At 38.9% G+C, this 11,521-nt stretch overlaps 1 protein-coding gene across 1 annotated transcript in view; it reads right to left on the bottom strand.

Moving 5' to 3' along the window:
• The window catches only part of LOC107087367 (rho GTPase-activating protein 20-like), a 49,528-nt gene extending 38,526 nt beyond the window's left edge, over window positions 1-11,002 (bottom strand). Inside the window, exons 1-2 of the mRNA XM_015378909.1 lie at window positions 10,715-11,002; window positions 8,598-8,683 (exon numbers count right to left, since the gene is read on the bottom strand). Coding sequence (XP_015234395.1) covers window positions 8,598-8,683; window positions 10,715-10,822 — 194 coding nt within the window. The 5' untranslated portion in view covers window positions 10,823-11,002. The remainder of the gene's footprint in view (window positions 1-8,597; window positions 8,684-10,714) is intronic.
• Window positions 11,003-11,521: the final 519 nt, after the last annotated feature.

Here is an 11,521-nt window from a genome sequence, read left to right as displayed (position 1 = left end):
CTAATATGTTGCATACACTGCATAAATTGGCTTAAAGCAACTCAACTACTCTCTTTTACACTTGCTGTGATATTTTAAACATTTGTAGACCAAATTAAAAGGAAATTGTTGCATCTCTGACATCAGTAACATTGGAAAAGAAACTCAAATCCCATCGTAAAAACATTTTATCTCTAAAGTGAAACACTAGAGATGCTGTTGGCTGCCTCTTCATTCAACATCTGTTGAAAGCCTAGATTTCCCATGGGTGTAGTTGCATGTGCGGGCTGCTAAAGTAAAACATTACCTAATCTGTAAAATAGTAAAGCCTTAAAGAAAATATGGGGAGCCTTCATGAGGATGTGCCACACTTATGTAACAGTCTGCAAGTCTTAAATTCCAACAAATATGATTATGATTGGCATCAGACCAACACCGACCAGGAAGAAGGGAGAGCAGCTAAGGATGCTGGCTGTAAAAGTAGGAACTGCTGTTGTTTTTCTGTTTGTACTAACAATTGTATGATACCTAGTGAACCTCACACTGAATTGTTGTTTCTTCAACAGTTTAGCAATTCACAGCTCAGTGTAGGAGCTCAGTTTGCAGCCATCCAGATTATAAAAGACGTCATTTGACACAGTGCACACCACCCTGTACCAGCTCCAAGATCCACAGTGGCAGCTTTAATTCTATTACTACTGTCAAACTCACTTACGGTCATATTTGACGTACATTCCAACCACGGATGACCAAATAATCTATTTAGTAGTCATAGTATTGCAAAACGTTGGAATTTACCGCCACTGATTTTATTGCATAGAACAAGCCTATTTTCCACTCTTCAGCCAAAACTAAGAGGTTAAAACACAATTACCCCTTGCTAGTACATTTAGTTTGATGATAAGGAGAAAACTTTCTACATCAGCATTTGCAACGATTAAAAAAACATTTGCAGAATTCAGAGATGTTAAATCACAAGACACTTCTGTGGGTTTTTGTCTCTGTAACTCCACCACAGGTTTTAGCTGATATTAACAATAAGGACCCACTATTATTTCCTTCTGTATCTTTTAACTTGACTGACCTCACACTGCAGTACAGAGACGATGAGAAAATATATAAAGTTTGCAGACCAATCGCACAGAGGATGGGGTCAGGATGCTGGAACTCTGCGTTTTTATTAAGAGTAAAGCAACAATAGGAAATAAAGGAATAAAACAGCAGTTCTCAAGTCCAGTCTTCAAGAGCTACCATCTTCTAACTTTTACATGCATCCTTTCTCTAACACACCTGAATCTAAAGGCTTAATCCCCTCATTTAGCTCTGCAGATGCATGCTAATGAGCCTCTCATTTGATTCGGGTGGGTTAAAAATGGGGTGCATCCAAAATTTGCAGGATAGTAGCTCTTGAGGACTGGACTTGAGAACCTGTGGAATAGAAATATCCTTGATTGTCCCACATTGGGGAAATGTAGCTGCACCAGTATCAATATGAAAGACTGCAAAAACCCACAAATAAAGATAAAAAGTATAAATGAGTATCAGACAATGTACAAAATTCAAATTTCACATTCTGTTGTGCAAATGGAATAGACAACAGGTGGAAGTTATTGGCAATTAGCAAGACACACTAAATAAAGGAGTGGCTCTGTAGGTGGGGACCACAGACATCTTCCTATTTGGTCTGGCGCACATTTTGGTCACTTTTGGTGTTTTTTTTGTTTTTTTTGGCTGATTCTTTGAGCCGTTATTGCTGTTTCTTCATTTAAATGATGAAAGGTCACAATGATTTAAAATGCTACAGAAGTGAAACATCTATTGACAAATTAACGAAAACATTGAGAATTCCTGGAATTGCTCCTGGAACTCCTGGAAGAAAGAATCTGCAGTAACGCTTTTTTGTGCACCTAGGGAGCAGGGATCTTTCCCTGGAGAAGCTCTCAGGTTCTGTAATAACTCCATGCATGGGACGCAAGACATTTCTTTTTTTTTAGTTTTTTTGCCAGAGTCCTTCTGTCTTCTACCACCTGCACTGGCTCAAGGGGGGATCCAAGGACATAGATTGCCTTCTGATCACGCTTCCATTCAGCTGTAGATAAGCTGCTGCTACAATAAAGCATAGAGCAGGGGTAGCCAACTAAAAATCAGCAGGGTCCAAATAGATAAAATAAAAAGTCCGGAGACATTTTGATTTATAATCTGTTACTTTAAACAGAATTTGACACTGAAATGAAATGAGGTGTTTAGGTATCCATGTTATACATTGACATTTTAATAAATAAATAAAAATTAATAAAAAAAAATAATAATTCCATTTTAAAATCTAAAGTGTTTTTTTGTAGAAAACAACAATAGTTCAGTTTGGTATGTAGACAATTTCCTGATTAGAATATTATATAAAACACCTGACCTGACCTTTTTTTCCTTCCTTTTTTACGGCTTAATGAGAGCAGTAGGCTTTATGCTGCCCTGTAGGCTTTAAACCAGGCTTTGAATGGAGACAAAGCCATTCTAAAGCACATATCAAGGTGCTCATTTTGAGCCTGGATCCATATTTATTTTTGATTCTGTTCATGGTGGAGAATCCTGCTTCACATCAGCAGGTTGAACCAAACATACTCAAAATGTGCAGGGTCATCTTTGAGCACCATTTCACTTCTCTGTCACCAGTTCACCGTAGTTCTTCCAGCATTCCGCACTGTCTTTCACTTTTTCTCATCATCTTCTCCTTCTTTCCCATCGCCCGGCTTGCCACAGGTTTGCCTGCTGTATCTAACAGTAGCAAGCAGCAGCAACCCAGACTGACAGCAGCTCATTGGCTAATGTGTATCATGTGCAGCCTGGTGCCGGAAGCTCCGGAGGGCTCTACCATACAAACAGGAGAAGCGGCTCAAGTGAAATTAGATACTTTGGTCGGACAACATGCGGTAATTTCTAAATGTTTAAAATCAGGTTGTGTCCAGATTAGCCAGCAGATGGGTCCTGATCCGGACCGCGGTCTGCTAACCCGTGACCTCTGGTATAGAGGATGCTGATTTCAGAGTCAGAAAAGGTCTTTAGGACAGCCCCCAGCCCCCCATCAGGCCTCGGATTTGAAACCTTTCCTCTCACTATCTAAACCAGGAAATAATGCTTGTCACATTCAGTCTCCAAATGTCATTTGACTGTTGTGTGTCGGCAGAAGATGGTTTGCATACTCGCCCAGAGAGAGGAGATTTAAATTGCCCTGCAAATTCTTTATTTGTTTGTTTTTCACCTCAGAACCACAGACGGTAATGTACACTTATCGGATTTTATTTGATAGTCTAACAATAAAGTAGTGAATACTTTAAGAATAATCAAAGTAATAAAAATAAAATTTGCTTAAAAATAAAGATATGGAAACTGGTATAAAACAGATTGCAAAGTCAGAGCTGGGCATTCCTCTTTCTATTCTAATGCTGTAACTTTCCTTCCAATACATCTGCATTTTATTCCCTACATCATTGATGGATGAGATTATTCCTTTAGATGATTTCTAGGCTAAGAGACCCTTAGAGACCCTTTCAGCACTACCCCCACTGAAGGCAAAGCCAGAGCAAAGGGGGTAGTGCTAAAAAGTGCTAAATCGGATGTAAGCAGTTAATTTATTTGGTCATACCTTGAATAAAGTTTAAGCAGCAGGATTAACAATTCGAAGACGATGACATGTTTTTACAATTTCTTGAAAAACTATATAACAATATGCTATAGAGCCATCAGAGTTTTTGAAAGTCTTGAATTTGTTTTAATAGTATTCCTCTACCAGCTTTGAATATTTGGAGTATGATTGGTTGAATCTAATCTACTCAGGTCTCATTGGATTATTTTCCAGCTGAAAGTTGACCCACTTTGGTCTTTTGCAGCGTTTTCATCCAGGATTGTCCTGTATTATGACTGTGAAAAGTAATTTCCAGCAGTTTCTCTTCAGCCTTGTGCTGCCACTACCATGGAGAGGATGTTTAAGGTATGATATCACATAAAAAAAACTATTTTGCATTTTAATTTTGTGGCGCCTCCATTAAGTCAGACTTGTGAAGCTGGAGGTTATAGATTTTTTCCACATGAGCAGGGAGTCTCGACACCTACTCAGTTATAACTGGCTTCTTGGCAGTTTTAGATTAATCCTCTCCTTGCTCCCTTCACAGAACAGTTTTTTTTCTCAACATTATAAATTATGTGGACAAATTACACGTCTGAAACAAGTAGTTCCCAATAAAGCTTGAAGTTAGTGGTTGTTGAGGGCAAAATATGAGGAAAAAAATAAATGTGCAAAGCCCATGTGTTTAGGTTTCCCCTCAGATTCTGCATTCTGGTAAAAAAAAAAAAAAAAAAAGCAACAATAAATAACCCATATTCGAAGCTAAGAGAGGACTCAAACCCTAAATAGCAGCTCTGTTACAGTAGGAATTGTACAGATAGTCTATTCTGTTGCTCTCCCTTCCCTTTTGAAGGGATTTACTCAGATAAAGAGCACATTGGTGATGCAATGATGCTGCAGCCAGTGCCAAGATCTGCTGAAACCACTCATTTATCTATTTTAACTGCGTTTATGTGGCTTTAGGGTTCCATAGCTTTTTCTTTCCAAAGCACGCACAGGGTCGGACAAAACAAACTAATTCATGACAGAGATGACTTGTTTAAAGAAACAGACCAACCACAAACAGGACCTTAACAGACTGACTTTAATGGTCTTCTAAATCCAATAACTCGAGCATCTCTCCAACACACAACTGGACATAAAGGAACACCTAACACACCCCAACAACTTCTAATTCGATGTCAAAGGTTAAGGGTGACAGCTGAGAGTGTCAAGTCCTGGCTCCACATCCACTCTTACGTTACACACACACACTCACAGTCAGGCTCGACTGGGACAGACTAAGTGGCTCTGTCAGGCAGACCATTTGTCTTTCAGTCAATAGAGGTCCTTTCTCAACCTCTCACCATACCTGCCAACAGAATATGTCTCCCCAACTCTGTTCAACAAACAAATCCTGCCCCAAGAGAACCGACCCATTTAACAGAGCTCCCCTCAGCTCTGGGCCGAGCGCTGGAGCTCCAAAACGCATTCATGTTGCAGCAAATTCTGATCTCCAGCTCTGTCTTCGTGCCCGTACAATGTGAGGTACTCATGGCATTTAATGTATTTTTACCATAAAGATTTTCAAACTAGAAGCAAACTGAGAATAAATCTACTTCTGAAGCTGGCATCAGCAAAAGTTAGTCTCAGTTTAGAAGATAAACAAAGTACTTTGTAAATAAACGGTGTTGCCAAAGGGGATTGGAAGGGCTTATTTCCGACCCTGGTAAAGGAAAAGGAAGGGATCTGAGTGATACGGGGGGTGATGAAAAGACTGATAGCTCTGGGAGAAGTTAGCAGCAAGTCAGTGAGAGTTTAAGCAAACTGAGGGAAAACATAAAACTCTTGAGCAAACATCTAAACTCTAAGCCGTAACCTTTATAACTAATATCTGCAAATGAAAGCGTATATCTGCTCACCAGAGTTCCAGATTTTTTTAATGTTTGATTTTATCCAAAGCCTCCAGGGCTCAATTTATTCTTCTTTAATCTATGTGCTATCAGCCTCTTAAATCAGCGCTTGGTGTTTTTTGGAAAGAAAAAAAAATAAAGTGACAAAAACATGAAAGGCTCATGAATCACTCCAGGGATCCTCACAACAGCAGAATATCTTGGCAAACAGCAGTTGGAAAAGTTGAAAGGATAACAGCAAAGACATGTTTTAACATCATTTCAAGCCATTTTTTCTTAAAATAAGTGCCAATGGAACAAGAGAATTTACATTTAAATTAAGAAAACATAATTGCATTGTCTTATTTCAAGTGCATATCATTGAATTATCTTATTTTAAGAGTAAAACCAGTCATTCCATTGGCAAATCATCTACTTTACCTACTCAAATTAAATAAATACACTTAATTCAAGACATTTTTACTCATTTTCAGATTTTTTTTTTGCAGTGTGAAGGCATGTGAAACTACTTAGTTAAAGGGCGGATTATATTTCTGCAACCGTACACATCAAATGTCACTTATGTCTGGAAGCAAATCAGTTTTGTTGGTATGCTTCTGTAATGTTGGTCTGGAATTTCTAGGGAAGCACAGCAGTTTTACCGCCAAAGCGCAAGGGGGAGCCTATTTGAGAACTCGCGAGAACTTTGACAGATGGTCATGAGAGATTCTTTGATGGCGGTGGGAGTGTACAAGTGGTTGGACTTCCGAACCTCCTCGATCAACCTTTCATTGTGGTTGTCCATTGTTGTTAGTACTCCTCGGTTTTTAAAAATGGCGCACCCGGCACCGAATCAGGAAGGACGACCACACACAGCAGGAAAGGCATACCAAGGACCAATCACAGCTGCTTTTTGCCTGTGCACTTCAGCTGGTGGTCTGCGCTAGTTTGCCACCGCCCGACGCGTAGTCAGGATTTTTTTGAGGTGCTCGACGAAGGTCGCAGAGCCTCTGCGCGGGGGGCCTGGTTGCGCACAGAGACAAATTTGACGGTTGCAACTAGGGGTGGAATGGTTCACAAAATCCACGGTTCGGTTCACGGTTTCGTGGTCACGGTTCGGTATATGTTGATTGTTAGCCTGACATGTTGGTCATGTAGCTTTTAGCGTAAACAAAACGTGTTGCACAATGCTTGCACACTGTTGCACTTTTATCCACAGCTTTCTTTCCGTCGTCATCGTAGGTCACTCTAAATGCAAAGTGGTCCCATACAGCAGACCTATAAAGTGCTGCTGGCGCGTCTTCCAACTCCTGTTCTTTCCCACTCGCCATACCCACACAATTCTCCACAACAACTGATTTTTTTCTGCTACACCCGGCTAAGCTGCTTCGCTCCTTCTTCTTGTTTACTACTGGTGGTTGGCTTTGGTCGCAGTAGCGCCACCTTCTGCTCTGGAGTGTAAACTCTTCGCCTATGAGAAAAAGGAGCAGCGCATGAACCGAACAAAACACACACGAATCGAACCGAGACAGTCGAACCGAATGGTTCGGATGGTTTTCATAAACCGTTCCATCCCTAGTTGCAACTATGTGTCAGAAGTATAAATTGGCCTTAACCCGTTGGGGGGGAAGACATTGGTGAAAAGTTTTTTTTTTCTTTTAGATTAGTTACACTTTCTAATCTGTTTGAAAGTTCTGTCATACAGGGAAGTAAACATTTATATGCACTAAGGTACTTAGAGCTAACTGGACAGCAGCTTCAGCCATAATACCGTCCGCTCTGTGAAGGACCCACAGATAAACAGTGCTCACCATCAGGGATGCTCCATTTAGCATTTTTTGCATCGCTGATGCAAATAAGCCTCATTCTAGTTTAGGCTTTTTTGACAATGAGGTGTGATAGGTTATGATGAAACACTGCTAAAACTATGACTCTAAGACGGTCAGTTTTTCTTAAAGTAAGCATATTTCTCCTTTATTTGAGCAGATGATACATCTTGCCTGTAGAAAAACATTATTTTTACAGAAAAAATGTCTCTATTGCCTTATTCAAAGTGCTTTAAATCTAATTATCTTATCTAAGGTGAAAATACTCATTTAATTAGCAAGTTGACTTATTTACCTCCTTAATTTAAGGGCAAACACAGTTATTTTAAGACATATTTACTTCGTTTTGGATCAGCTTTGCAGTGTATGAACAGCTAAATGACACACATGGTCTGAATTAGTGTTGTGGTTTTGCAATGACGCCAATTTGTACACTGCAAAAAGTTACCATCTAACCAGGTCTTGTTTGATTTTGGCAAAAAAAAAAAAGATTTTTTACTTTTTTTAGATTGATTTACCAAACAAAAGCAGATTCTGTTTGTGTATCAATCTTCTTTTAAGAGAATTCTACTCAAAATGAGAGCAATAATTTGCAAGTAAGACAATTACACTTAGTAATTGCACTTATTTTGAGTAGAATATCCTCCTACTTGCCCCCTTTGCTTAGTATGTTAATCTCAAAACAAATCAAAAAGACTTTGACTGCGATTGTAAGAATGGGTTATATGGACAATTTTTGCATCGTAGTTCATCTTTTCCATATTGAAACTAACTGCAAAACTTAACTCAAATTCATTTTGAAATGTAATAAATGCTCTTGTAGCAGCTTTCTCTGCAGCTATCCTGTGATTCTGAAGATATCTGTGACCATCTGCACTGCAAAAATTTAATTTGAAGTAAGTTAACGTTTCTAAAAATAGGTTTTAAGGGGGGTAGTAACATAATTTGCAAATTGAATAAGAGGGTTTACATTTAAAAAAGGAAAAACAACTTAATTATCCTATTTCAAGTGTATAATATCTAATTGTCTAGTTGTAAGGGAAAAAATGCTCATTCCATTGGAAGATCATCTTATTTTAAATCCCAAACTGAGGGGAATTACGCTTCTTTTAAAATTGGTTGACTTAATTTAGATCAGTCTTTGCTGTGCGATACAGGTGAAGTGGGACACATATCAGGAAAACACCAATTCAGCAAGCTCACAGTGAGCTTGGGCACCAGAAGCTGAGTTTCTGATGCCGTTCATTTAAATAGGCATGAGGAGTACAGAAGGGAATTATGGGTAGCGGTGCATGCAGGTACCTGGAAGCGCTTCTTGATCTTGTAAGTGCTTTGCTGATGACCAGGGAGGGAGCCGACTGTCTCCTCTGGGCCAGGGTCTTCATCTTCTGAGTGGGCCGAGGGAAAGATAAACACAAAACATGAGTCACAGCACACACAAAGGGAAGGTTGTGTCAGTGTTTATGGTTACATTCGATGACGGGTAGCAGTAATGTTTATCAGGAGAGGGGGGGGGCAGAAAGTCCACAGTCAGCACTCTGTGAGGCTGTCTGATAGTTGTTGCAGGAAGTTAAGGATTTAAGAGAAAGGGGAGGATTGTGACTGACAGAAAATGAGAAGTAACAGCAGTAGGGAAGGAAAGCAGGAAACGAGACAGTCTTGAAACATGAAGGTCAGAGGGAGTGAGGCAGTGAAATGCATCATCTGAGAGTATGGCACAATGTTTAAGATTCCTGGGTCCTCCCTGAGAGGAGCATATAACAAAAACTAAATAACAGCCATGCTACTGATCCTTTCAAACCTATGAGAGGTACTTCAAGTAAAGGTAGAATAAAAGGAAATGTCTTATTTCTTTTTATTTTCAACATTTCTAACAGAGTAACTAAAAGGAAAAATGAGTCCAGAGTTCATTCTACCCATGACTTATTCATAGAAGTCCAACATAAAATACTCCAACGATAAGCATCATGGGACCAGAAAACCAAGCGCCTAAAGGGATGAATGCTTTTATAAAACAAGCCAGAAGTAAACAGCTCTCAGACCTTCATCTCACGTTTAGACTCTGCTCTGTGGCGGTTTCTGAGTAGTTTTGATGCAAAAAACTCTACAAAATTGAGTTCTTTCAATCAGCTTATGCCCAGACCTCTACTTATTACTGCCTATTCCATAATCTCTTTACTGGACCTTTTCTGCAGAAATCTAAACGGAACTCCCAGAGATGACAAATGACTGGGAGGATGTTCGCTGTGCTGTCAGGGACACGCTCCATAGTGCACTCTGGGCACGGAGGACGCTCATGAATAGATGAGTAAAGAGGAAGTCTGCCCTTTAGAAGCAACCTGGAATAACATTGATTCAGTCAAAACCTGACGCAACACAAAATATTCTGAGGGAAAGAACACACCGGAAAAAATGTTTTTGATATTTTTTGGTTTTGCTATTAGGCATGTTTTTAGGGTTTATTCTCCAGAAGTGAAACAGAAATAAGAAAGTAGAAAACACATGGAATAAATAAGAAATGTAGTTTCCTTTTTTCATATGAAGTAATGCAAAGGGTATGCAAAAATAAATCTTATGTTTAAAGCCAAGATTCAATGTTCTGGTTAGGGAAGATACAAAGATTTTTTTGTAATCATACATACAGGATACCTACAACCCAAGTTTATTTAAAACAACAATTAAGCATTGAAATGTTTAAATTTTAAATTATATTTCCCAAATTTGGATGAGTTTTGTTTAATATCACACAAACTGTGGAGCTTTTTGCTTTTCAATCAATTAAGGTGCAGTGACAGCTTATAAACACACCAGCGAGGGGGGGCGCTGTTTACAACAAGTTCTCAAAACGATTTCTGCAGAATCTGAGGCAGATTTTGTTTTGTTTTTATCTTCATTGTTGAATCTGTGGTAAGATATGTACAGGGGAATAGAGCTGCAATTAAATATTATGTTTTTCTTTTAAATTATTAATAGATAGCTATCATTTTTAAACGAACAATGATTTTCCTTATGAGTCTTTGAGGGTTTTTTTTTTTATCTAAACACTTTAGTCGACAATAAAATGCAATTAGATATTTTCAAATATTAACAAAATAATTTCTTTTATTTGACACCTAAAAGCTCTCAAAACCTAGTATGACATCAGTTTTAACAATAAAAGCTCTTCCCTTCAGCATATTTTTTCACCAATAAGTAGTTTAGAAATGCAAATATAAATAAAAATTTTAGAAACTATTTTATATATTTTTTTAAAAACTACATATGAATATGAATTTTGATGATGAAATATGGAGATTTGTTTTTATAGATCTAAAGGTTTCTCCTCTGGCTGCTAAATGAGAGCTGAGCGCATCAGGGCGCAAATGGCACAGTGCGCAAACAGGCGCGCACAGCCGAAAATGACTCCAAGCCTCTTTTACCTTTTTGTTTTCGGCCACCGCTTTGCTGTCACCCGTCAGAGAGTCGGACCTGTTCTGCCCCATGCTCCCCTGCTGTGGTGACATGCTTTCCATCAAGGCTGGGTACATCCACGGAGCCGAGCGCACCGGCGGTAAATTCCCATCATACGAAAGCGTAAAGTCCGAGGTTTATCCGGCGCACAGGACAGAAGGAAGAGGATCCATCACAAGAAGAAGGTGATCCGACTAAAAGGAGCCACTGAGGAGGGATCCTGGCTCAGCCTGAGCGCTGTTCGGTCTGAGCGCTTCTCAGCTGCCGTCCTTACTTCACTCCACTGGTTGGGGAGGAAGAGCGCATCCGGTTTGAAACTTTCACATTAAAAGTGCGGATGAACGTTTGTTTCACCATTTGTTAGGTTTGTTTCTAAAAACAATAATATTTTAAAATGACGAGAAAAAGCGAAACAGCTAGTTATGCACTGATTCCATACACTAACTGAGCAGCAGATATTTATGTCAAAGCAATGGAAAATCAAAAATATTTCATCAAAACTTAGATATTAGTCTAATTTCATTGCACTATTATTGCACTGTTAATCTAAAAGGAAATAAATAAATGATGTAACTCATTTTTTACAGACAGTCTATGTTACAGCTGATCTATAGAAAAACATTTCTGAAAAAAACATTTTTTATACAACAGTCAAAGGAAAAGTACGGAAGCCCTGACCAGTCATGTCTGTCTGATACTTTTTAGTGGAAACGAAAAAACGAGTAAATTTTCTCATTATATAAATATAACAAAAGCTGTTTACTCGTCATAACGAG

This window comes from Cyprinodon variegatus, unplaced genomic scaffold (assembly GCF_000732505.1).
Source record: "Cyprinodon variegatus isolate N-32 unplaced genomic scaffold, C_variegatus-1.0 Scaffold181, whole genome shotgun sequence".
Classification (NCBI taxonomy): Eukaryota; Metazoa; Chordata; class Actinopteri; order Cyprinodontiformes; family Cyprinodontidae; genus Cyprinodon; species Cyprinodon variegatus.
Note: the sequence above shows the minus strand (reverse complement) of the source record. Positions and strands in the feature narration are given on the sequence as shown.